This window comes from Apis florea, unplaced genomic scaffold, assembly GCF_048593485.1.
Source record: "Apis florea isolate Af1SG1 unplaced genomic scaffold, ASM4859348v1 contig_2839_pilon, whole genome shotgun sequence".
NCBI lineage: Eukaryota > Metazoa > Arthropoda > Insecta > Hymenoptera > Apidae > Apis > Apis florea.
In genome coordinates this window covers 1,769,914-1,797,772 of record NW_028256653.1, presented here as the reverse complement: position 1 = coordinate 1,797,772, position 27,859 = coordinate 1,769,914, and the positions used below count along the sequence as shown (strand labels likewise).

The window sequence follows — 27,859 nt, the reverse complement described above, 5'->3', positions numbered from 1 at the left end:
CCCGACAACTTTAGACACTTGGCGATTGTTTTCGCCCTCTCTTCTGTTTCCCCGCGAAATCGTGGCATCGCTCGTAGAATAGGACTGGCTGACGTAAGAATGGACATTTAGAAGTTTATCGTTTCATGAATGGTCCACGAGGAAGGAGGGAAGAGAAGAAGAACTTTCTAGTTTTGCGATTTTCAATTTCGAGGATGAATTTTTTGCGATTTGTTCGTAGTAATTTTTCTGTCCGACCAATTTTCTCCTTTTTTGTCGAGTTTCTAATCATAAGAAATCGTTATTATATCAATTGTATCATAATTTTTAAGAGATACAATCAAAGATCATTCTATTTTTTTACGTAAAAACATTTTACATAAATATTTTATTACTATTATTCAACGATAATTAATTAAAACAAACGGCAAAGGTAGAAATTAATGAACGTATCAATTTCCATTCTAGAATATCGTTAAAGATTAATTAAAATTTATTCCACGATGAATTATTCCGCGTATTAATTTCTTCGCGAGTACGATTGAAATCGAAAATACGTGACTATTGATATAATTCGAATATATATATATATATATTTTTTTTTTCGTCGATAAATTTAAACATTCTTTACTTACTTTACGCTCTTTCGAAAGTGTAACAAAAAAAGTATGATATAACAAAATTGTCGAACGCAAAGAGGGAAAATTAAAAAAAAATGGAAAGCTAGAACGAAACAAAGTTTTATTTTTCCCTCCTATCCAAAAGGGGAGGAATAAATAGAGGAGAATAAGCAACGCTAACGGTGTCACGGGTCTGCGTTCGAGCATTTCGATTATCGGCCTCTGTGCACAAAAGCCGTATCAAACGATCGACACGCACGATGAAAATAATTTCATTTTCTCCAACTCGAACGAAGCAATGAAGAAACTCAATTGCCGGGAAAATGTTGAAGGCCGAAACAACGATAGCCGATAACGGAAAGGAACCATAACATCTTGGCGGAAATGGAAAGGAAATAATGGTTGAACCAAATGAAAATAGTTGAAATGCAAGAAAAAAAAAAAAAAATTGTGTCGGAACACGATAAAATATTCCTCCGATCGAAATCGTAGAATTATTAATGCTTTGGTGAAATTTAATCTATTTCGGTGAATTAATATTGGACATGTGATCGGATTATATTTTTCATTCCTAAAAAAAAGAAAAAAATAAAATACACTTCACATACACTTAAGTTTTGAAAATTAAATTAAAGCAACCAGATCATTTCTAAAAATCCTTGTACACAATAATTTTGCCGTTTAAAAAACAATTCACATCCAATCAATTAGATAAACCTTTTTCTCTTAATTAATTCGAAAGTGTTACAAATGATTTAGGTGGGAACAGACTTGTGAAAAGTGAATCACCGTCTTCAACATCGATTAAATAAACGATTTGACAGTATTGTGAATCGTTGAGGAGGGGAAGAAAAAAAAAAAAAGGAAAGGAATAGAAAATCGGAGGCGGCGAATGGTGGAAAGAGCACACGGTGCAAAAGTCGCGGTGACGCGGTGTGGTACAGAGTGGAAGAGAGAGAAGAGGGCGAGGGTGCAAGGCCCGCTTCGAAACGATCGATAGTTCAACGTACAGGGAAGTGCAGCGCCGGGTGCAGCGCACACGTGCAATCCTTGCGGCCTATTCACCTGTGTGTGCATCCGTGTATCTACTCGCGCAGCCTCTACTCGACCGCCGCCCTTCTCCGTTATTTTCTTTCCTACGCAAAATCTCTTACTTCCTCGATTAATTGGAGGAGTGTTTTTTTTTTTTTCGTACGAAGAAGAGATCGATCGAGAACGGAATTTGAACAATAGTGGAAGAGAAAGGAATATTCGATGAGAAATTCACTCGTGGAACTATTATATCTCGTATAATATTGTCGCGATTTGTTTGCAGAGAAGAGAAGAGAAGGCATATTATGGACGAACGTGTGTAAATTATTCCTCCAATTGAAAATTTAAAGGTAGAAATAATTGGATGGAACGATTAAATAATCGTGTATTCGTAATATATAGGAATCGTGTCGGTGTTTCCGCAATTGGTGCATCTTGGAATATTGATAGGCAAGCCAGAAACTGGTGGCTCATATTGATCTTGAGCAGGTGGAAACACGATGTAGCACAGATTCTAAATTCGTGTTTCTATATGTAATTAAACTCTTGTCGAGACGAATGTAATCGTACTACGAGGGAGAATAATCTCATTACATAGAAGAAGAAATAGTAGATAATCTGAGAAGAAACATGACTCGTGAAATTGCATACAACATCGGTTGAAATGTCTACCTCGAGCACTCGATATTAAAACAAAACGTAAAATATACCGTCAAAAATAATCTTAAAAAGTTTCAAATAAAAAAATTAAATTAAAAGTATTTCGTCTCTTATGAATAACTGTGTGTATAGTTTAAGTATTAATAATAAATTCGAGACAATAGATGACATTAAAAGAACCTCCAAACCTAACAAAAATCTTGAAGATTAAAGAAGAAGAAATAGAAGAAGGTAAAATTTCAAATCTATTTTTCCTCGAAACAAGCGCGAAGAAATATAAAACGAAAACGAATCTTTCTTGTTTCTCACTGAATCGTGGAGATTCGTCGATAAACGAAGAGAACGGAGAAGCGGATAAACTCGATCGGAGCTACGCCTTGGAGAAAATGCGTTGGAATCGAATAGGCGGGAAAAAGGGAAGGAAAGGAGAGAGAGAGAGAGAGCACGAATTGGAAAAACACGAGAAGGGGAACAAACACGAGACGCACGGGAAGATTTACTTTTTCGAGATAAGTTCCAACTTCTTTCAACGAGATCAAAGTGGCGCTAGTATAGAAATTCAACAAGATGGTGGACAGCCGATCGAATTTCTTATTTGAATTGCTCATTTCGACCACTGTTTTCTTTCTTTATCTCTGAGTATTTTTATACTCATCATTTACCACTAAATTTTTTCGTTATTAATATTTTTATTCTGGAACATCCTTGAATTTGCTTCTTCTCCTATTCGCTCTATTTCGCTTTTCGGTTGGGATTAAGAGAATACGAGTTCTTGTTCAGGAAAATAGCGCGCTTTTTTTTGTAGAAAAAAAAATCTTGTCGAAGAGTAACGAAAGGATGGTCGGTCTTGGCTCTAATCATGAGGATCTTCGAGCATTTGCCAACGTAACGCGTTGATTTTTAAACAACTTTCTTGGACAGAATCAGCATGAAAGATGAATTGTTAGTTGTTTAAAACTTAAATACAAATTTTTGCCATGTTTATCGCGATGTATCTCATTCTCGATCAAAAATATTCATTCAAAATTAAATGTATATATATATATATTTATATCCAGGAATATTGTGAAATTATCAAACAGAGAAAGAATTAAGATATTTTAAAAATAGTTCAAGAATGTTTAAACAGTCTAATTTTATATTCTGTAATTATTGTTTAACTTCAAATATATAAAAATATATAGATATACGTGACAATGTTGTGCGTGAAAACAATTATCGGAAAAAAAAATTGTTAATTCGATAAAATAAAAATTAAGGGAAACGGAAAGAAATTCTGGAAGCAAAAATAGTTGAAAGGAGGATAAGCGGTTTCCACGTCGAAAAAATGAACGACTTCGACAGATTTTCGCTGTTGGATTTAAAAATATAAAAGAAGCAACCGCGAAGAAGTGAAACGGGTGAGAAAGAGGAAGAAAACAACTTCTTTTTCTGATTTTATACTCTTTCGATTCGTTCGATCAAGGAAAAGTTGAATAGAAAAAAAAAAAAAAAAGAATTGGAAAAATCGAACGATGATGCGGGAATAGAGCGGTTGCGACGAGAAGAGAAGAGTTCGAAAGGAAGAGAGTTACGATTTAAAAAAGTACAATCCGGAAAAATCCTCTTCCTCGTTGGAGAAATTAAGAAAGGGAAAAAGTAAAGATTGACGAATCGAGAAGGATAGGAAGACGAGGACGAGTCGAATAAGCGTAAAATTCTTCGCTTTGGAGAGGAGAAATCCTCGTTAATTGCTGGTTTCTACACAGAGTTGAACAAAGATCGGATCGATCTTTGGAACGGTTGAATTGATTTTATGCTCACCGCTCGTCAAAGGGAGAAATTCGTTCCGACCAGTTTCTCGATTAAACGTTTTCAAACTTAACGACTCGTTTGAACAAGGCAGAAAAAGGAAGTGATGATCTTAATATTACGATTCTCTATTCTATCGAAAACATTTGTCAAAACTTGTGATGATATCGAAACAAGATTACACTTTTCCTTAACACTTTTTAAAAAAAACCAGCCGAACGTTATTATTAAACTACACTTTTCCTTAACACTTTTTGAAGAAACTAGCTGAACATTCCACTCCATTTCAATACGAAACGAAATCGTGAATTAAATTTGAAATATTCGTTCCTTTCGTTTCCTCTCGCAATCGACAAATTAATTAAAACCGAAAGCGAAACAACACGAAAAAAAGAAGAAAATTCTGAAAACTGCGCCAGAAAGAAGAAACGGATTACGCATCTTACGGATCTTAGCCGCGAAGCGATTACGGCAATTAAAGCGTTTCTCGGCGGAAGACGATGAAGAAGATGGAAGAAGGAAGAAGGGTAAAAGGGAAACGAAGCCGGCCACGATCATTAGAGTAATTGCTGCCTCGTCACGAAGCGGGTCAACAGTTTTTCCTCCTTTCTGGTGTGCTTCACGCGCCGCCAAAACTCCGTTTCCGCAGGATGGTCCGCCGATATGATGAGAACTTTCGACCGCGAGAATTGCGCGCGTCTTCAAGATGTTTCGACCGACATTTCCCCCCACCCCTCGGATATTTGGGTAATTGGGTAATGTGCAACGAGGGTGGATGGAAATGGAAAAGATGAGATCCATTATTATTATTCCATTACCAAAAGAAAAGAAACGCTCGATCAAACGTTTGAAGAAGTTTAGATTTCTATCTAGTTGATCGATTTGCCGAATCGATGATATAAGAGGAGGTCTGCGTGGAGGAATGTAAAGTTTGCTCGTTTTGCAGATCACGATTTTGATAAAAGGAAAAACGAATCGTAAGATTCTGCTCTCGTTGGATCGCTTTATTCATTCGATATAGAATCGTTTAAAAAATACTTTTTTACGTGTGCTTCGAAACAGTACATCGATGGAATGTATTGGATCGCTCTGGAATTATTCCCACCTTGGCCAATCCCAAGTCGTACCAATTGGTGCATGATTCTTTCGCAACTGGACGCTAGCCAAATTAATATTGGATAACTGATTCAAATGTTCGAGTGGTTATAGAAACGATCGTATTGTCTCGAATGGACTAACTTCACGGCCGATTATGATTTTCCAATTGTTACGAGAACGTTTCTTATTCTTAATTTATTCTGATGTAAACGTTTTTTGATCCAAAGTGAAGCGATTCAATCAGAAGGAAACGTTCAAATACGCGTATTTGGATGTATTTGGATAGACGTTCCTCTAATGGACATGTTTCGAGCATCCATCCGCGAAATTATTTGCGGTTGCAATTATGAATTTAGAGAGATTTACTTGGATTTGTTGTTCCTTCGAAATTTGTTTATTTATAAAAAAAATTTCTCGTGTAAAGAAATGCTTGACCGCGAGAGAAATAATGTGAATGTGAAAACGCATTAAACGAGAGAAAAGGAAACGTGGCAGGAGAGGGTTGAAATACGGAAGAAAAAGGAAATTGGAAGAACAATAACGGCGAAAACAAAAAAATGAGGAAAAAATGAGGAAAAAGTAGTACGTCAAGTTTCTGAGACGGAAAAACGACAAAGAGGAAAAGTTCTTCAGATCCTCGACGAATCATTATTTTTAACGCAACTCTCTAATTTAGATAAAAGCAACTTGTCCGTTCGTCCAATACAAAAGAGACGTGAAATATACATATATATTAATTAGTTTCGCTACATGCAACATCTTCTTGTGATAAGAAAAAAAAAAGAACCAATTTTAGACAATTCATCATTTTAAATTGAAATAATTATTGGTAAATAATACATATGGCGATGACCATAACCTTTCTTATTCCACTTATAATTTTTGCTTTCTCTAATTGGAAGCAAGAGAATCAATATCGAAAGCTAAACTGAATTTACCTTTTCCTTTTATTCGATTACATTCAAACGTAAATTGAAATTCATCTGAATATGAAATCGGACAGAATCGCTTAATAATCGTGTTTAATTACGTGTTTCGTTCAATTATTTATACTCGCATTATGATAAAGGTGAACAGCAGGAAGAACTAAGCTAAACGTTTTGAAAAATGTTTCTGCACAAATTAGACAACGGTTTCGAACGAAAGTTTCTTCTTCGTTATTCTTCGATTACCAAATTTGGCATCCCATCGCATCGAGCGAGATTCGTCCGACAAAGAGAGACGAAAAAAAAAATGATGGAGCATCTGAGCTGAGTGAGAGGAGGGAGGGGAGGAATAATCGAAGGCAACAGTCGGTGTTATTTCCGTTTCCGCCCCAATAATTAAATCTCTTCGCTCAGTGGGCATAATAAATTAAAATTAAACTGAATCGCAGCTGACCTGCATTACGACATTCAAGAAATGAGAAATGGTGAAGTGAAAGCGAAAAACGAATGCGAGAGAAAAAGAAAGGAGATGCAGATATTAACGAAACGAATATCGCATCGGTCAACGTTATTCAATTATTGAAACAATCAATTGTTTCACGTGTTGAAATAACATTTGCAAACCATCAAGTTGTTTGTTGCAAGAAAAACATGTTTGATTCGTTCCCAAATATTCGAGGGGGGGATGGGTCGCCAACGAGTTAAACGTGGAGCAAAGTTATTCAAGCAAGTTACTCCGTTTGTCTTTAAACTTTCTGCTCGTGTAAATACAATGATGCATCTACGAGAATAGAGTACACGAAACGAGATGTAAGTTATTAGATTGGAAATATTGCTTGTTCAACGAACTTTATAGAATTTTATCTTTTGTTAAAATCTAAAATATTATACGTTGAAACTAATCATAAAAATAAGTTGATATTGGTAAAAAAAAAAAAAAAAATGAAGATCGATAACGAAGAAGAATTTGATAAAAAATAATATTTTTTTATCATGATCCATGATACACCATTCAAATTATTATATCTTACCTTTTTTTCTTGTAATTTTTAAACTGTCAGTTTTTTTTTTTTTTTTTGCTGTAAGCAAATAGAATATTAATAAACACTTTATCAAGTTTTCCTCTTATGATCTACATGTGAAATGTATCGTGGTAAATTTACGAATGAAGAATTTAATTATTTACATCATTTTTTCTCAATAAATATCTGATAGATAAAACTGGATTTTGATAAAACTGCGGCTGATCCGATGCTACTCTTTTACTTTTTCTCAAATTCTACTCTCTTCAAAAATTAAACAAAATATACAACGTTTTATACAAACATTTATAAAAAAAAAAAAAAATTCGACGAACGAACTGAGAATCATTTTCATCCAAGACTGAACACGATCAGTAATTCATTGTATAATCTCATCCGACATCATGCAAAATTAGTGCCCCGATACTTTCAATAGTGAAATAGAGACTATCAGTACTTCTTTCTTCCTCTTCCATCTAGAATTTAGAATATGAAACTTTAGCTCGATTAATATTACTCTTCCTCTCTATTTGAAAATCAACATGGAGGAGCATCGACCATGTTTCGAGTCAGATTGTACACACGTTTAAAGCCAGAAGAAGAAAGATTTTGTAAGATTATTGAGAGAAATATTTTCAAATTCTCAAGTATAATAATATATATATATTTTTTTTTTTCGTTAATTTATATAAAATATCGATACTCAATATATTCGTATAAATTAATTTTAAATCGATAATATCTCGATAATATCGATAAAAAAAGTACACATCGTTGTAAAAAAATTTCATTGGTATCGGGTTTGAGTTTATCATCATCTCGATAGGCCGCTTAACCCGTTTATTGGCCATCAATTAATCAGCTGACTAATTGAAAGTTTGATTGACCAGGTTAGTTAGTTACAGCATCGTTATATCATTCCGATTTGCTTCTAATCTACATTCGAAGATCCCTCTTGATTATTAATGGATCAAGTCGATCGATTATTCTTTTCCTCAATTTTCACGAGTACTATCTGACTTCAAATTCGGTTGGTGTAAAAGGGGCGATAAATCTCGTGTTACAAAAATGGTATATTTTCGCGTGAAATGTGATGAGAAATTTGAAAATTTTTTTCGAGCGGAGTAATTTTTCATTTTATTAATCTCGATTTTATCATTTAATTAAATCCAGTTTCGAATAATTGAGATATTTCGAGTTATTTAAGAAGAAAGAATGATTTGAAGTACAAGCTGATTAAATTTCGAAAATTCCATAAACTTTCAAACGGAAGTGGAACTTTTAAAAACGATTAAATCTGACGATTAATTTTATCAAAATTTTAATCAATCACGAAATCTTATATCTCACCTAATATATTTCACAAAATTGACTCGAATTGATCCGAAGATGAAAAATGTCAAAATGTCGCTTTTAAAATAATACGAGTAACGATTAGATTTCGATCGAATCAAATTAAATCTAAATTTTACACTCGATCGAATTCCTTCCCACTTTTCTTCTTCGAAAGAAAAAAAAAAAAATCGAAATTCGCAATTTTTACCTATAATTTTTACCTTCGTGCGATTCCATTTTGTACCACAAGCTTTACGCTGCCTTCCATGCGATTGCCCAGTAGTAGCCATTTATAGACTACTTTTCGCTCCCCCGTAGAATATTGATTTAGAAAAGGACGTTCTCTCCTTAGGCTACCCTCGGTTAGGTCGTGATCACACGAGCGTTAAAAAAAAGAAGGAAAAAAAAAAAATGGACGTTATGACGTAAGTTACGATTTCGTAGCAATGACGTTGGATAATTCAATAGCCAGTGTTTTATTATATATATATAATGCATTATTAAGAAACTTCCTTACCTCCTTTATTCGTCGACAAATTCACAAATATTCATCGGCCAATTTGCCAAAGTTTTATTCGTTGTGCTGGCGAACGTGGTTATAGAAGCACTGGTATAGAAGACGCGTGTTCACTTCGATTATATACAAATGAAACTTCGCATTAGAAACTCATCGCGTGATTCCGTTTGTTTATATTCGAAGTTAAACATTTAATCTCCAAGTTCTGGCTGTGAGCTGCTTGCTTCGAAACGAAAATTCAAAACATACGACCGTTCGTAAACAAACGTTGCGCGTATATATTTTCAAGAAATCGACCAGCGTCTTATTCCCTATTTACCCAGTCGTTTTTCGATTATTTTCGATTGAGAAAATAATCTTTTACTCTTGAGTTAAAGATTCTCTGTTGCCTGGAATTGAACCTTTCAAAAGTCGCGTAAATGGTACAGCATACCGCTACTGCGAAATCGGAACGACGTCCAATCAATCGCTCGTAATAATCCTTTCCATCCAATGGATGGGAACAAGTCACGAGAAAAATTACAACGATCCACATCACGTGGAATATCCATAAAATTCGGTTAAAATTCTCATCGATAATCGATCGATCGCGCGTTACTTAGTTTCTCACGAGACATATGATTTTACTACTTTACTATACAAATTTATATTCATCATTAGATGACACAGTTCACTTTGCAACATCTACAAATCTTCAAAAACGACATCGCAATACTGTATGTACAATTTTTAAATCACTTTTTTAATTACTTTTAAAAAAAGATGTTTCTACACACTTTCTAACGAAGGTGATTCTAACAAAAGAGAGAAAAATATTGAAAACTTCAATTCTTAGATATTTCAAAAATGCTTAGGCAGCAGGGGAGACACTATTCTCGAGCCATTACAAAGAGAGGCATATACCTATTTATTTGTTACATTTATACATTTATACGAATATTCGATCGGTACACGTACAAACACACACACACGCACAAGCACTCGCACAGATTCCGTCGACATCCGTGGAAGTGGATTGAGCGTGGCCACGACTCGAAGATTAAACGGTACGAGATCGTCGAGGACGGGCAAGCATCGGCGATCGTCCCCGCTGCAATAAAGCGGTGTGCGAATTCAACGAGTTTAGTAGCATGGGCATGTGTGTCTGTCTGTCTGTCCGAATCGCAGCACGTCGAAACCTGTGATATGATATATGTGTGTGTTTCCCCTACGTGTGTATCATCTTGTGTATGTGTACGATATATTTATATATCCTTAATATATATATTTTTATATTAAAATTATAATATATATATATATATATGTATATGTATATGTACACATACATATTCTCCTGTTTCTTAGTCTTAAGAATGCGATCCGCTTCGAAGTGTTGATAATTTTTTTTTTTTTTTTTTTTTTTCAAAGATACAAGTTATTTAATTAGTGGAACTTCAGAGTGGATCGAGTCGATATATTTGTTCGATGTATAAATCCTTACACACGATTCACGCCGAGCTTTTGCACGCTGCCAAGAAATCGTGAGTTCTCGATGGTTGTTACATTGTTAGATGTGCATGAGCCTATCGGTATGATCGTTTGAAAATATGAAATCGATGATTATTAATTGCATAATTATATTTGTCCCTTGTACAATAACTCTTTTATAATTAATAATATTAGTGAGAATCGATAAAAAAGGATTATTTGCAATTTATTCTCAACAATGTTTGCCAAGAGTTCACGACGAAATACTTCACTAATAATATTAATCTAATTGTTTCAAGAAGACACTAAAATAATATTCCCCTTTCTTTTCTTTTTTTTTTTTTTATTTTCGATCTTAAACAATTTTCGTATATTTTTCAAGATTTCCCCTTGCAAAATGGTAAATTTAATACGAAGAAAAACTTGGGAGACTCGTGATGAAATCTATCTGTTTAAATATAAATTGGTAAATCGTATAATTACGATATTCATATGAAAAGATCACAAAGATATTATCCATTTAACGTTTAATTAACTTTCATGCCACGAAGAGTCAAATGTGAGGTAAATGTAACTTGAGAATGTCAATTCGGTTACCTGTTACGCTCTAAGGGGGCGGAAGAAAAGAAAATATAAAGAACAAACAAGAGATTGAATTCGAGGAATATTTACAAAAATCTCGCGCATAACTCATGCGAAAGCGGAAAGTAGACATTTTGTAAAGACAATTTGCCAATTGTACCAGGATAAATTCTTGAAAAAGCTTTTCCAATGTTCCTCTCGGTTCAAGCTTTAACCTTTTTCTTTTTTTTTTTTTTTTTTCAAAAATTCACGGATCTCACGGAAGTATATTTATGTTAATTACACAATGAGGAAGCAAATGAATGTAAATGTTTATTAATCTCACGGGACCAATTGTGAATATATTTAACCAATTTTCCATCTCTCTGTATTTCGATAAATTTTCAAACTATTCTATTTAGTTAATAGCGCGTAACGATCTATCAAATCACGTGAGAATCTTTTTATCAATCAATCAAGTTGCAAGTAAATCTCTTGAAAGTTATCGCGATTGGAAAAATTCTAATTCAATGAAACGTTTGTGAATTTTACCATCAAGTGATGAAACGTTTCTTAATCCGGTAGAAATGATTCTCTGATTGCCTTCAACATGACGTATCCAAAGTTTCATAATAAAATTCTAGATAGATTGCCATCTAAAAGTTTTATCACTTTTGAAACTGGTGGTATCCAACCTAATCTCCCCTGTCCACGATTAATCGTGAGGCTTTGAGGCGAATTGAACCGATATAACGTAGATCGTAACGCGTAGATCCTTTCTGAGAACATAATCCTCTTTCTTATCTTCTCTTGATTTTATTGCTCTTTCAATGGCTCTTCGGTGATCTGCCATTTTTCCAACGTTATTAATACGTATTCTCTGGAAATTTGAATGGTTTAGATTTTTGTAACTTGGAAAAATTTGCCAAATTTCGTACGATTGAATTTATCTTGTCTTGGACAAAAATTCCAATTATTTTTGGTTTGAACGTAAGGAAAAATTATATCTATCTGGTAACTCATATAAGTTCTATTGTAATTCAACGAATGATATTTGTAGCAATAATTTAGGAGCAAAAATATATCAAGAGAAAAATTGATAGAAAATTTTCTGTTATCCTGAATTTAAGATACACGAACGAAGGCATAATTAACATATTAATGATATTTAGAGAAATCAAGATACATTTCTTTCGTTTCCTTGGAACGAGTAACAGGTAACACTTGCTATGGAAAAAAAAAATAAATAAATAAATTATCTAAAAGTAACAAAGATATATCAATATTTCTGCCAGGTAAGTGAAAAACTCGGGGATCGTATTAGGCGAAATAATGGGAGCACGTGTCGGGGTAGGCAAGCGGTGTGAGACAATCGTCTAATCATCGATTTTGCGTAACTTTCACAGTGATCTGCGCCCAAGGATTGATCGCGAAAGACAAGAGCGGCACATCTGATCCGTACGTGACGGTCCAGGTCGGCAAAGTGAAGAAGCGAACGAGGACCATGCCGAGGGAATTGAATCCTGTTTGGCACGAGAAGTTCTACTTGTGAGTAATTCCATTACACGTCGCTTTTATCGTGAAAAAAAAAAAAAAAGAAAATCGTACGCTTAAATTCGTAATATTGATTTTAAAAAATAGATCGATACTACAAAATCCGTATTATATTTATTTCAAAAAGGAAAATTGTCTACGAGTTTTCCCTCCAAATCACTTTTGTTCCTGTTCAAAATATTCGAATAAATGAAATGTACGAAAAAATAATTCTAAACTATATTTATATCTAATTATAAACTATATTAATAATTTTAATTGAAAGATTTTTCTTTTTTAGAGTTTATAAATTATCAATGTATTTGATTGAATTTGTTGTATTAGTTTATCCTTTATATTTAATATTTTTTAACAAGAATATTAATTGAATTAAATCGTACACCTTTTGATTTAATTCAGGGAGAATCTGAGTTAGTTTCTGGATTTAATATTGAATATTATAGAGGAATATTTGTATTAATTTTTTTATCAGAATGTATAAATATTACATTTATTATATTATATCCAACGTTTTGAACGAAGAAGGAATTCGAACAATTTCCTATAAAATCCAAAACAATCCCAATCCCTGTCAAATCAAAGCCTGCTAACCCCTCGACTCCCCTCGTTCACAGCGAATGCCATAACTCGTCCGACCGGATAAAAGTGAGAGTGTGGGACGAGGACAACGATTTGAAGTCGAAGCTAAGGCAGAAACTGACGAGAGAGAGCGACGATTTCCTCGGTCAGACGATCATCGAGGTGAGGACGTTGAGCGGGGAGATGGACGTTTGGTACAACCTTGAGAAGAGGACGGACAAGAGCGCGGTTTCCGGCGCGATCAGGCTGCACATCAGCGTGGAGATCAAAGGCGAGGAGAAGGTCGCCCCTTACCACGTGCAATACACGTGCCTGCACGAGAATCTGTTTCACAGTTTGTGCGAGAAGAACGATGGGGTGGTGGCGCTGCCCCAGGCGAAGGGGGACGACGCCTGGAAGGTGTACTTCGATCCACCGGGAGAAGAGCTCGTGGACGAGTTCGCGATGAGATACGGAATCGAGAGCATTTACCAAGCAATGACGTGAGTCCTGCTTATTTGGTTCAAATTCTTTCGGAATTTTCTATCAAATAGGGGATTTGATAGCATGTCCCTCTAGCTGTCACTTTCATCACACCACTCTTTCCCTTTGAGCGCCGTTTTTAATGAACCGTTTCATTATTTGCCCATGCTGACCTTGATGATCTTTTTTTGGACCTCTCTCCACTGCAACTTTTATTCTTTATTAACGTAATAGTGTATCTAGGCGGAGGGAGGAAGAAGCGTTTTTTTATTGTCTAGAGGGAGACGTATCTATGATGGTTTTTAAATTTTTATTAGGCGTAAAAGAATAAAGTTTTCAAAAAATATATAAAAATTTAAATTGGGTCACTAGCCTCCCCTTGGGGTATCACAAGATATTGGATAATTGCATGCATAAGTTGGTCAACATCAGAAAATAATTGTAATTTATAAGGAGCATGGATTAGGAGATTTTCTATCAATGTTTATGGATGGATCGTTTTTTCACAGACATTTTCACTGCCTCTCCACGAAGTACCTGTGCCCAGGTGTGCCAGCGGTGATGTCCACCCTGTTGGCGAACATAAACGCGTACTATGCCCATACAAGCGCGAGTTCCGCCGTTTCGGCCAGTGATAGATTCGCCGCCAGCAATTTTGGGGTGAGTTTTTGCAAAAAAAAAAAAAAAAAAAAAAAAAAAAGAAAAAAGAATTGATCGGTATTTCTAGACTGCGAACTTTATGTCATGTTTATATCTTCATCATGAAATGGAAAACTATCTGAACAAAGATTTAATGCATCCTGTAAACATCATCACATTGGAATATTTTAATATTTTTAAATATTTTATATACGTTTTTTTTTTTTTTTTTTTTGGTACAAATAAATATCTCACAAACGCGTCCAGGCATTGCTATTACAAGTTTGATAAAAAGAGGATGAAAATAAAGAAAATACCGTGATTGAGAAATATCCTTTTCTATGCTGTTACCCAGAGATAGATTCGTGGCTCCATCAATTTCGTGGTGAAATCCTTCGATTAAATTACTTCTTATCCGCTTCTTCCTCATCCTTTCCATTTCGCAGTTTACCATAGCTGAAAATTGATAACACGATCTGGTCTAATTAAAATTTTAATCAAGATCCTTCTCTTATTTTTATTACATACGTAGCAGGAATCTTGTTGCATTTTTTTCACTGTATAATGGAAATTGTTAATCGAATAATGATTTATTATTATAGTCGTGTATTATAGAAGCAAAATATTCTGATTTAATATCATAGAATTGTAGATAATTTTATAAATGATCCTTACGTGTTCGAGTATATAAATATGTAATGTAAATTAATTTAAAATGATAAAAGAAAGAATAGAATGATAAATTGTTAAACAGAATTATGGTATATGGTAAAAAGATGGTATCGTTGCAAATAAAACTATGTTCTCGTTTTTAATAAGTGCTGGTGTTGATATGTGATTTAAAGAGAGAAAATTTTTCGAGGAAACTAGAATTTTCGACTATGCAAATCCCGGAATTACAGATTCCATCGTTCGTGACAGAGACTCATTCCAGTAAAACAATGCAAATTTTTTCAAAAAAGTTGCCAGAAGGGAGAGAAAAAACGATCGTTCCTGTTTTCGAGTTGAATTATGTATGATTCTATCTTTCCAACACATACGATCCAATAACTTTATCTTGCGAAAACTTTAACGAAAAGATAGGTGATGCTAACGAAAAGAGGTCGAAGGAAACGTATCACAGAAACAAACAAACTTGTGAAATTATAATGATCAATAAAAAGATAGATAAAACGTTATACAAAATTGAAAAAAGTAATTAAAAATCTTGAAAATTATTTATGTGAAAGAAAGAAAGAAGTTTCCTTTCTTCGTTTTAATTATTTTTTTTACATATATACTGTTTCTCTTTTATTCATAATAAATGTACTAAATAAATGAAGAATAAAATGTATTCGATATCATCGAATTACATTTATTGATATCACTACTTAATTTTCATTCTATTCGACGAAATTGTTTATTAAATTATTTATAATCCGTGTCTCTCTTTTTCCTTTCGATCGTTCGTTTTCCTTCTTGAATATTTTCGATTCTACGAGCACGTTGGGATCGTAAACTCCCACAAATCGTAAACAATACTACGCAGTTGAATTATCCTATACTATATCCAGAGATAAAGCACGATAAAGATTTTGGAGAAAAAAAATTCAATATTCGAAAGAAATAAAAACTCAAGAAAATAAATTCGAAATTTCGTAACAACATTTAAAATTTGTATTTACTTTTTAATACCATCATAATCTATCAGACGAGGAAAATCAATTTTTCATTTCCAAATATTAGCAAATAAACAAGAAGGAGTTAATACCAGTTTGTAAACATCAATATACGAGTTAATCTAATCGACAACTATTATTCTTATTTCGCATAAAAAAGAATTACTTCACGATCGAAATGATGGAATAAAAAAGAGATTATCACAAGTTAGAGAATCTCGTTAATCCTTCAACTTCGTTTCAACTTGTATACCATACTTTATCGACTTGCAACCTATCATAAGCCCGATCTATCATATGGATCCATACTTCGTCCTTCCTATTTCCCCTCCCCTCCCAATTCTCTCTCGCTCCAGAGGGATCGAATCTCGCACATACGTTTTCCCGCGAGATAAGCGCAAGATAACTTTTGGGATTGGATAAATGATCTCGGCGAGACCGAGAGGGAGGCCTCCCCTTCTTCCGATGGCCATTCGTTATTTATGGAAACTCGATACAAAACACATTTCCCTTTCTTCACGGTCCATTTCTTCGTTGCATTTCAGAAAGAGAAGTTCGTGAAATTACTGGATCAGCTGCACAACTCCCTTCGAATCGATCTCTCCATGTATCGAAATAACTTCCCTGCCTCGAGCCAGGAGAAGCTGATGGATCTGAAGAGCACGGTCGACCTTCTCACGAGTATCACATTCTTCCGTATGAAAGTTCTGGAATTGTCCAGCCCGCCGAGGGCGAGCACCGTGGTCAAGGATTGCGTGAAGGCGTGTCTTCGATCGACCTACCAGTTCCTCTTCGAGAATTGCTACGACATCTACAACAGGGAATTCCAGGTGGATCCGAACGAGGCGAAGAGGGACGCCGAGGACCACGGCCCTCGTTTGGAATCGTTGGATTTCTGGCACAAGTTGATCGCGCTGATCGTTTCGGTGATCGAGGAGGATAAAAACAGCTACGCACCCGTCCTCAACCAATTCCCCCAGGAATTGAACATCGGTCAATTGTCGGCGGCCACCATGTGGTCCTTGTTCGCTGTGGATATGAAATACGCGTTGGAGGAGCACGAGCAGCACAGATTGTGCAAATCTTCGGCCTACATGAACCTTCATTTCAAGGTTAAATGGTTGCATACCAATTACGTGAAGGATGTGCCGCCTTACAAAGGCGCTGTGCCCGAGTACCCTGCGTGGTTCGAGCCGTTTGTCATGCAATGGTTGAACGAGAACGATGACGTCTCACTGGAATATCTCCATGGTGCCTTCAACAGAGACAAGAAGGACGGAGTAAGCGTTCCCTTTCTAAGCGTTTCGATTTTGTTTAATTACAGGCAGATACGTAGAATATCGTGTTTACGTACACGTGTCGTTTAATATCGTACGTAAAACTGTTTACAGTTCCAAAAGAGCAGCGAACACGCGCTGTTCAGTGTCTCCGTCGTCGACGTCTTCACACAATTAACCCAGTGTTTCGACGTGGTCTCCAAACTGGAGTGTCCAGATCCGGAAATCTGGAAGAGGTATATGAAGAGATTTGCAAAGACCATTGTGAAAGTATTGGTCGCATACGCGGATATCGTGAAGAAGGAATTCCCAAGTCATCTGAAGGAAGAGAGAATCGTGCGTACACTTTCGATAACTTCGATTAAATGGTTTGTGATTAAACGTTTGTAAAGCGTACCTTTTTTTTCTTTCCTTTAGGCTTGCATTCTTATGAACAACATTCAACAATTGAGAGTGCAATTAGAAAAGATGTTCGAATCGATGGGCGGAGAGAAATTAGAAGAGGATGCGGCGAACATTCTGAAAGAACTTCAACAACAATTGAATGGAGCACTCGACGATCTTGCTATGCTCTTTGCAAAGAGTTTGGAACCAAGAATAACAGCTTCCGTGAAAGAATTAGGAGATCTGTTGTTAGCTATTAAAGGTAGTGGACAAGTGCAACCTGCTCAAAGAAACAACGTCGCCGTCGAAGCTGACGAAGTATTGCGTCCTCTCATGGATCTTCTCGATGGAAGTTTGTCGTTGTACGCTGAATCTTGCGAAAAGACTGTGCTCAAGAGATTGCTGAAAGAATTATGGAAGATCGTCATGAGGATTCTGGAGAAGACAGTGGTGCTACCGCCTATGTCAGACAAGAGTGTACGATTGTATTTCTTGGAATTTTCTATTTCTAAAAATTTTTAATCGAGTTATAAAATTAAAATGTATTTTGCCACGTTCATTTTATAGATGATGTTCAAGAATCTAACAGACAATGCGAAGAATCTGGCCGCGAATGCTAAGATAGAAGACATGTCGAAATTGTTTAAGAATCACATGGCCGGCAAACCGGATGTGAAGAACGCACTGAGCGGTGTAATGGTGCGTCATTGTGAATAACTTAGTAACCGATATATTTTAAAAGATATTTTCATTATAAATACATTGTTTTTACGTACAGGATATTTCGAAGGAAGTAGAGAAGAATCTTTCGCCGAAACAGTGTGCAGTCCTCGAGGTTGCCCTCGATACCATTAAACAGTACTTCCACGCAGGTGGCAACGGTTTGAAGAAGACATTCTTGGAGAAATCACCGGAATTGCAAAGCTTGCGATATGCCTTGAGTCTGTATACGCAAACAACAGACACACTCATCAAGACTTTTGTCACGTCTCAGGTCAACCAAGGTAAGTTCACTTTTAAACGGCAACGTCATTAAATATCTTCATCTGATCATTTTCATCAGCTGTAAGGTATAATTATCAATTAAATATCAAAATTGTATACTCAGTCATAATTTTATTTATCTTTTGTTTATAAGTATCAACGATAGTGTATCAAAACTGAGCACAAAATTTTATTCATTTTAACTTTTAACGAAGGAAAAATAATATCAAAGTAAAATAATATCAAAGAAATCGTTATATCTTTTCCACTTGAGATAGTCAAGAAAAAAGCATATTTCACGTATAAAAAAAACTAACACAATTTTCCAGCACAGTATCTATCATCACACATTAACGATTAGCAAAGTTTCAATCAAGTTGCGAATCTAAATTGACCGAATAAATTAAATTTTATGAAACAAACGAATGACTCTCTGAAAAAATTTATTCCAATACACGTTGTTTACGAATTTATCTATATCGCGAGTTTTCAAATTTCTATTAAATTTATCCACTATCAAAATATCTATCAAAAACTTGGCGCAATCAAAATTCTATTAACAGCGCGTAGTGTTGAGTTTAAGATCAAATTGAATAAAAAGTAAAAGGAAATAAATCGTTCTACAACACACGCTTCTTTTACATTTATCATTATCCGTGCACACACACGTACACCGCGACATTTTTGGAAAAATCGTACGAAATACAACCGACGTAACCGAAATTATCGCGACAGTGCCACTGAACAATGCGTCAAAGCTACGTCAGCGTCAGCGTTCGATGAGCAGCGAAAGAGGTGGCGACGAAGGGGAAGGAGCCGAGGGTATGGAAAGCCTCGAGGAACCCCTTCGCCAGAGCAAGCCCTCTCTTCGTCGAGAGAGTCGACAAGGTATCGGAGAGCACTAGCCACCTTAGAGCAGAAGGGAATTCTTCGCTGACTTCCGGCCACTTTCGAACCTAGGCGCTCATTTTAGGACGTAGTGGACTGTTTGTGATTGCATTGTGCACCGAGCTGTCTTCTCGGGATTTTATTAGGAATTTTCTCAAACAAATTTAAAATTCAGATTGTGAGCCACGACTCTTTCACTACTATGTATAAAATTGAATTATGAGCTATAAAGGCGTAGAATAATACAATCAGTAATACAAGATTCTCGAAGCATAGCAAAAATACCATTAAATAGAATTGAAAGGGTCAAAAAGACCGTCCCGAAGACTTCTCGGTGATCGATAGTTGTATTAGGTAGTGCTGCTGCTGCTGTCACTACTACCGCTGTTGCTGCTACTACCGAAAACCTTACAAAACATCGACAGTAGAAAATGGCCACCTTCGGATCTGAAAGTCATAATTTCTCTTAGTGAATGCCATCCTTCATCAACTTGAGATCATAGGTCATTAAGAAGGTTATTAATTGCTGGTGAAGCTTCGAACTTCTATAATCTAATAATTCATGAGTTCATGAAGATTTATAAATCCAATAATCTTGGGAAGCCCACTTGAAACTTCATAATTTTGGACTCAGAATTCGAGATTTCGAATGAATGATCAATGTTCCACTTATCTTCTATGGCCGCGAACAGTATAACATTTGCATGATGATTATCATTGTTCTTATAAGGCTGTACTCATCTCGATGGCAATATCCACTTGATAGCAATCTATTCTAGTACACAATTATACATATACATGATACATTTAGTACATATTACATACTGTATTCAAATATTTATTTGTTTATTTAATTTTTATCTTTCTTATAATTTTCTCAATAAATGACAGAATTATACTTTATGTATACTTACACAATAATAATATAAATTTGTGAATATATACTCTATATATTACACATACTCCAGAGGTTGCCATTTTCTAACATTGTTTTTTACACTAAGCATTCTTTTAATAATTTTTTTTTTTTAAGCTTTGACAAATGTACACTTAAACACCTATAGATTTTCTTTATCACAGTCAATTCACCATATCATTTTCCAGTTAAATTGTTTTTTCTAAAAAGTATGTAGCAGATATAAACCGACAATTCTATAATTTCTTTTTTTTTTTTTTTACATATCCATACGACTGGTAAATTAATTATTAATCGCAAAATGTATAATCCAGTCAAAGCAATGAGATATAAGATTTTTGTAATTAAATTTTGTAATTTTTATAATTAAATTGCTGCAAACTAATCCTTGTTCATAAAATAATAATGAAATCGATTAGCAAATTAGTGAATTTATCATTGTATAAAGATCTTGTAAATTTTATATGCTTGAGATTATCCATGCGTCTTTAACAAATACAGCAACTTCGTCTTCTTTGATGAATTGATTCAAAGATACAAAATTCCATGCATATGATTAGAGCATGTAATCTGCTCTAGAATTAGATATTATTCATATATTATATAGTATTTTAGCATTCAATTTCAAAATTTTAGTCTCGAATAGAGCCTCAGCGAGGCTCTTGTTTTCTCTCTTGTAGTGACAAGAAGTTTGAATTTGTATATGAAATCTAACTTGTTCTTAATAAAGTTCCAGATACTGCTGGCACAGAGGAAGGCTCAGTTGGAGAAGTCAGTATTCAAGTGGATCTCTTCACGCATCCTGGAACTGGCGAACAAAAAGTCACCGTCAAAGGTATATCTCATCCAAATCTTTATGCCTTTTATGCATTATAAAACATCTGCAATCACAATAATCTATCTTATATTCAAAATTTCAAACATAAAATTTCACTTCATTTCATATAATATTATCTAATAAATTATACTTTTCAGTTGTCGCTGCGAACGATTTGAAGTGGCAACTAGCTACAGGAATGTTCAGGCCATATGTTGAAGTAAACTTGATCGGACCACATCTAACTGGAAAGAAGAGGAAACAATCAACAAAATCAAAGACCAATAATTGGTCACCACAATTCAATGAGAGCTTCGACTTGTGAGTATTCAAATATAAATGCTTAAATAATAATACTTTGATAAGTTTACCATCAACTCTTTCTGCTCTTTGTTTGATTCATTATCTTTATCCAATGAATTGACGTAATTATTTCAATATATCCAGCATGATCGGCAATGAGCAGCAGCAATTGGACTTCTACGAATTGCACATCTGTTGCAAAGATTATTGCTTTGCCAGAGAAGACAGACTAGTTGGTGTAGCAGTGATGCAGCTCAAGGATATAGTCGAGGAAGGTTCCTGCGCCTGCTGGTTGTCGCTCGGCAAACGAATCCAGATGGACGAGACCGGTTGGACAATCCTGAGGATTCTTTCGCAGAGGAACAACGACGAAATTGCGAAGGAATTCGTTAAACTGAAGAGTGACATCAGGCAGGAGACACCTTTACCGAATCCTACCTGAGACTCGCAGCATTAAAGCCACGACAGCGAAGCGATGCGTCCTTCGAGTTTGGAAAGAGCTCGAAGGAGAGAAGGAAAGAAGGGGTATTGTCCACAGGGGAAACTATAGAACGTTCGGCCGTCGTTGTCGAGAATGAAGTCTTTAAAAAAACAAAACAAAAAAATAAAAAGTAAAAAAATAAAAATGCGAGCAATATACATGCGATATCGAAAACGTATGAAACACGAGTAATAAAGAAAAAAAAAAAAAAAAAAAAAAAAAGAAACAAAAAACACGAATGAGAAAAAAAGATCACCGATAAGGACAATCGGCCGAATCCTTTTCGGTTCTAACGATAACATCGTCGGTCAGTGAGGGAACAAGAAAGCATGTCGCGCGACATATTTTCTTCTTGCTTCCTTCGCAGCCAGCTTCCGGTCGAGCGTGTTCTTCTGTCTTTTTTTACGAATCACAGAGCTTTAGCCCCGTCCCCTATATAAACCGAATAAACAGAAAGAAAGAAAGAAAAAAAAAAGAACAAAACCAAAACAAAGAAAACAAGAAGGAAGGGTTTCGAGCCTGAACATATTTAAAAAGAGTCCCCGAATCGAAACGTTCGTCCAATGGAAGTTAGATAAGGGAGAAAAGAAAAAAATGAAAGGGTGATTCCTCCCACCCTTTCGAAACAAATGATAGAAAAATAGAATAAGACGTCCAAGACGGCGAACTTTTGGTTCAAACAAGTGCCGTAAAGATGGAGGATACGAAACCTCAGGTATTGGAGAGTGTTTTGAATAGACGCAACATGTGAAAACAGTGCTGCCAGTACGCAATATATTTGGTAAATATTCGTAACGTAAGGAAAAGAGAAGGAAGTTGAAATAGTCGTAAAATGTATCCAGCGCGATTAGACCTCGACCTGTATGGATTCACAAAAGAAGAGGAAGCAGCTTAACTGTGAATAGAAAAGAAGAAGAAAATAAAAGAACGATCGAATCGGGGTCCGTGAACATAAGCACGTTGCAAATATAAAACGCGAATCAAACGTGTTTTCAAAACTGAAAAGCGAATCGCGCTGCAACGAGGAGATGTAATACTACGTATAAATATATAGACCCTTGTGAGAGACGACGTTTTAGGCCGTTTGTTTGGGAAGACGAGTTTTCTTGTAGATATGTGAAACACATTGTTGACGAAAAAAGTTTTTTCTAAATAACAGTTTAACGTAGCATTGCGTACGACCAATAGGCACGTCACGACGTTACTCGAGACGTGCCGTTAGTAATAAATAGGCATTGTAATGTAAAGTACGTTCTTATTGTAAGAATTAACAAGAGATCGTATGAGTCTGATTATTGTTGGTGAACAAATATGAGGTCCGCTCGAAGACTTCGAACATTTTCCCTGAATCACCTTTGGTCTAACTTCGAAGACGATACATAGATGTTTACTTATACAAGAAGTCGATATTCCGTTCCACTGAAGAAGATAAATAAAAAAAAGAAAAAGAAAAAAATAACAAGAAAAGAAAGAAGGAAACAAAGTAGAACTTTCGTCCGCCTTAGATTTTCTTTCAATATACAATATTGTGAAACAGAGAATCCGATCTTTGATCCATTATAATCAGAAAATACTATTTCTATGAATCGACAGCCTAACTTTTTCGAAATTAAACTTTATATCGTGGTAGTTGTATGATAACTTAAATAATCATCTAACTTCTCGACTCTTTCCCTCTTGACGATCATTGCTTTTTGTGTGAGCGAGCAAAATATGTAAACGACAAAGTGGAACGCAAGCTTCGAAGAAAAAAAAAATGGACATTAATACTTCTCTCTCTATTCGCTTAAAATATCTCATCGATATTACTCTTGTAAATAGATCAAATATTGTCCATTCATAGAAATGGTTCGTTGGATTACAAAGGTTGAAGTCCGCGATTCTCTGATATAAGACTTCCCCCACTATATAAAAAGAAAAAAAAAGAAAAAGAAAAAGAAAATTAAAGGCGGACGCGTTAAACAGTCCCTCAATCTGCTACAAAACGGAAACAGTCCTCGCGGAAGACACTTTAACGTTCTTCATTTCGCATCTAACGTCGTTCGAAAACTTTGAAGACACTTGTTTAAGAATACATATTGCAATTCTTGCGCGAAGCTTCGATCGGATCTCCCAAGAAATCTGCAAATGAAATAAAAAAAAAAAAAATAAAGAAAAGGGAAAAACAATGAAAAAAAGCAGAAAAAAGAAACGAAAGATGGAAACTAATAATAACACAAAAAAAAAAGATGCACGCGACTTTGAAACTAAATAAATTTCATTCTCCGGCCTTCGCAGGTCAACCAGATATACAATTCCAGAGATTACAATGATTATATCCACAAAAAAAGTTTCTACTACGTAGTACGTCTAGATATACTTACGTATTGTGTATAGTATCTAAATGCTGATGTAGTTGCGAGCGCGGGATACTCGTCTGGAGAGAGAGCCATCCAAAAAATGAGGAACATTCGGCTATATTTACAATTACGTATTTACATCAGGCGTTTATCATATCCGGATGATGCATGCGTCTATACGCGGCATGAATCAAGCACAGAATTTCTGCATAGAATTTTGTTTAACATGTTATACATATAAGCGCATATCTTTCTGAAATTACTTCTTACCATGTAATTTTGCGTCAAAAATCAAATATTTCACAATTGAATACAAAAAAAAAAGACAAAGAAAAAATAACAATGAATTAATCATTCATAAATCAATATATCTTTAAATCGTTACAAAATATTGTAGAACTGAATAGAGAAAATTTACGTTATAATTTAAACGTATTTTGTTTTGTAAACATCAGATTTAGCGCGTCGTTAACGTGATTAAAATGCGTAAGTTTAAACGGATTTGTATACCGGTTTCGATTAAAATATTTTCGACGAAACGTTCCTCACGCACCAAACGCATTGCAACTCATTTTTTTTTTTTTTTTTTGCAACGTTCGCGTTGCTTCGATCCAGTGTGCCTTTGACCGAAGAAAAACGAACGTAGCGAAAAAAGATTTCGAATTTGAAAGCACACTTATCGAACACAGACGAAAACAACATGGTATCAGCGAAATACGCATATAGAAAATATAGAAAAAAACAAATGAAAAAGAAAATAAGAAAAATTAAAATTGAAAAAGAGAAATACGAATCCGCGATCTCGCCACCATCTTCATTTGTAAAAGTGTCTATTTTCTCCGCTGCCTAAGTACATACTAATTAATGAAAAAAGGTTGGCGAATTCGGCAACCAGGCCAAGTCCGTCGACGAAACGGGAACAATCTTTTGTGTGTTTCTTTGCGCTGAAAAGTTTTGGGGTCGCTCGGCGATTGCGCTTCGTGGACGGGATTGACCGCCAATTTTTCCTCCTATTCTCCGCTTCGATTAATATCTCGTAAGCTTAATGAAAAAAAAATATCTCGTGTATTCTGTGATAATTACCCCTTAAAGTACATATACACACGTATACACTCGCACATACATTTCACATAACCTATAAACATTTATACATATAATAATAAAAAACAGACACAAGGTATAACCTAACAATCAGAACTGTTAAGTTGGTACACGGATAGAATACAAGTCTATCTACTAGTTATTTATTGATTAATTTGTAAATTGTAAGATGGATAAATTATATTGTATTAAACAATTTGTATTGTTATTTAGCTATTAATTATTATTTCTGATAGATTCAAACAATCATAAAGATAAGCATGCGTATTGATCGAAAGTTTTATCGTAAATAAGAAATTATTATAATATTTAAAAATTTGTTTTTTTTTTTATGTTATCCTAAATGCCAACTTACCAAGTCTATAAACAATTGAATCGAATATGCAACATGTAACACATAACAGACAAACATATATAGAAACATAATTATACATACACAATATACCGCGCGCATATACACATCAAGCACGTGAACACCGTTCCCAATAGCAACAGTATTTTTCTCTTTTAAAAAACATTTCGATTTCTATTCTCTATACTCGTTAAACGTCCGAAGAGTCTCATTGGTGTGATAGCGAAAGATACCATGGCAATGTTGCATAGAAATTGTGACGAATTATCACAATATCTATGTAATCGATCGGTAATATAATAAGAACGACACGAATACGATGATATTGATACTGGGAACGCAAAAGTAATCGTCGAATAATCAATCAGGTAAGAGAGGAATTTCGACGAGCAACGAAGGACAGGAAATGACTAGGAATTTTCACGTTGCCGTTTAATAGTGATATTTTTGTCTAAATTCACGTGAACGGTATGCGTGAATGTTGTTTCTTATACAGTTTGCTCGTAGGAAAACAAAACAAATATCGTTGTCGTGCACATTTTGTCTTTTTCTTTATTTTATATTGACTAATCTAAAAGGAAAGATTGCACAAAAGTATGTTATTCAAGAAAAAATGATACAAAAGTGCTCTGCAATGATTTAATTTGAAATGAATAAAAATTTAACCCTGCTGGGACTCTCAAACGGAATTCAGTTTTCAAGTGCTTTATCTTGGATTCTACTTAAGATATCAATATAATTACGGTACTAATACATAATTTATAAAATTGATATTATTCTAGTATTATTAGATTATTATAATATAACGTGATGCATGCTATGAATGTTTAGAAATGAATGTTTAATAATAGATCTAGCTTTTAGTCTATGAATTTCATTACTTTTAATAACTTTGAATTCGAAGAAAGAAAAAGAATATAAAAGAAGAATGAAAAAAAATATATAAAATAGAATGGTCCCTAAAGGGTTAAAAAAATTAATATCGAAAAAGAAAAGAAATAGAATGTATTATTATCTTTACATAATGAGAATGCATATCCGTAAATCATTTTAATATATCATTAACATTTATATATTTTAAATTTATACAATCGAAAACAAATGCGAAAATCGAAAAATTTTTCTGTGATTGAACATCTCGTTGCACGAATCGATTCATTATTCTTCTTAAAAAAAAAAAATCGAAGAAAAAAAGAAAAGAAATATGTATATAATGAAACAAGGTTAAGTGTTCGTAGTTCTTGTTCGACGAGAGCGTGAGATGTCATCGCGAACTTTTGCGTTCAGTAGCTGACCATGGACGCAGAACCAAAGAAAGGAAATTATTCGAAAACTAGACTTCAGATTGCTGTATTATGAGAACATGTAGCAGAAGAAACCATTTAACAAATGGAAAGGAAAAAAGAAAAAAAGAACAAATATATACACAATTGTTGACAATACTATGCTTGAGAAATCGTACGACGCGTATATAATTGTACTTAACAAATATATTAAAAAAAAAAAAAAGAAAAAAAATGGCAGAATGTTTGTGTTTCGTAAGTAAAGCATATTAAGGAATAAATTTGTAATCATGTGACAAGAGATGCAAAAAGAAAATAACGAAACGCGTAATTCTGTGCGTACGTGCGGATGACTGCATGATTATTAGATATTATATCTCAACGAGTAATGAGTACATTTTCATCGTTCCCGTAAAGAATACCATTGTTGTTATCAAAATTTTTAACGCGAAACTAAGCGAATGAAGAGGGAGAAGAATTATATTACAACACACCGTTGCGCAGCCTCCGAATATACATAGGTGAACCTAAAAGCAATTGTATCAGAGACAAACACGCACATTCAACACAAAAAAAAAAAAAAATACCAAACCCCAGATCTTTATTAATAAACGTTTATCTTTCGTTCGTTCACTTGCACTAAGAGCTTATTCTTTGTATCATTTATGTAGTTCAAATCTTTTTAGCTCTAAACGTGTGCACGATTTTTCGTTATGATTCTATCCTTAAAAAATGGTATCTCTCTTGATCGATCGACGCACGCGACGCCAGCATTGCCAGGTATTTTTTCGAATTTATTATTTCATCGATCGTTCATGTTTCGTTTATATTTTT

General features: G+C 34.7%; 1 protein-coding gene and 2 long non-coding RNA genes across 24 annotated transcripts in view; 1 reads left to right on the top strand and 2 right to left on the bottom strand.

Moving 5' to 3' along the window:
- LOC147657778 (uncharacterized) overlaps positions 1 to 9,141 on the bottom strand; it is a 40,331-nt gene extending 31,190 nt beyond the window's left edge. For 2 of the 5 annotated variants that reach the window (XR_015291812.1, XR_015291811.1), the window contains exons 1-2: positions 8,981 to 9,132; positions 8,685 to 8,816 (exon numbers count right to left, since the gene is read on the bottom strand). This is a non-coding gene — a long non-coding RNA (uncharacterized LOC147657778). Of the gene's footprint in view, positions 1 to 8,671; positions 8,817 to 8,980 lie in introns of all 5 variants that reach the window. The other 3 variants (XR_015291808.1, XR_015291809.1, XR_015291810.1) reach the window with 3 other exon arrangements.
- Positions 1 to 27,859, top strand: part of unc-13 (protein unc13 homolog) — a 101,191-nt gene that overhangs the window by 70,754 nt on the left and 2,578 nt on the right. For 3 of the 16 annotated variants that reach the window (XM_086907315.1, XM_086907314.1, XM_031916617.2), the window contains exons 8-19: positions 12,415 to 12,556; positions 13,177 to 13,623; positions 14,113 to 14,263; positions 16,446 to 17,180; positions 17,292 to 17,513; positions 17,595 to 18,038; positions 18,129 to 18,260; positions 18,340 to 18,565; positions 19,281 to 19,433; positions 21,080 to 21,184; positions 21,325 to 21,487; positions 21,614 to 27,805. In XM_086907315.1, the coding sequence (XP_086763441.1) occupies positions 12,415 to 12,556; positions 13,177 to 13,623; positions 14,113 to 14,263; positions 16,446 to 17,180; positions 17,292 to 17,513; positions 17,595 to 18,038; positions 18,129 to 18,260; positions 18,340 to 18,565; positions 19,281 to 19,433; positions 21,080 to 21,184; positions 21,325 to 21,487; positions 21,614 to 21,911 (3,218 nt within the window). In that variant the 3' untranslated portion in view covers positions 21,912 to 27,805. The remainder of the gene's footprint in view (positions 1 to 12,414; positions 12,557 to 13,176; positions 13,624 to 14,112; positions 14,264 to 16,445; positions 17,181 to 17,291; positions 17,514 to 17,594; positions 18,039 to 18,128; positions 18,261 to 18,339; positions 18,566 to 19,280; positions 19,434 to 21,079; positions 21,185 to 21,324; positions 21,488 to 21,613; positions 27,806 to 27,859) is intronic. The other 13 variants (XM_086907323.1, XM_086907322.1, XM_086907317.1 and 10 more) reach the window with 9 other exon arrangements.
- Positions 14,852 to 21,679, bottom strand: LOC116414414 (uncharacterized). Of its 3 annotated transcripts, none has more exons than XR_015291816.1 (10): positions 21,538 to 21,679; positions 21,318 to 21,411; positions 21,065 to 21,230; positions 20,348 to 20,551; positions 19,719 to 20,208; positions 18,338 to 18,624; positions 17,575 to 17,963; positions 17,255 to 17,495; positions 17,030 to 17,155; positions 14,852 to 16,929 (listed from the first exon to the last, which is right to left on the bottom strand). It is a non-coding gene; the product is annotated as an uncharacterized LOC116414414 (long non-coding RNA). The 3 variants fall into 3 exon arrangements; XR_015291815.1 differs by having other exon boundaries at positions 19,719 to 20,203; XR_015291814.1 differs by having other exon boundaries at positions 19,719 to 20,551.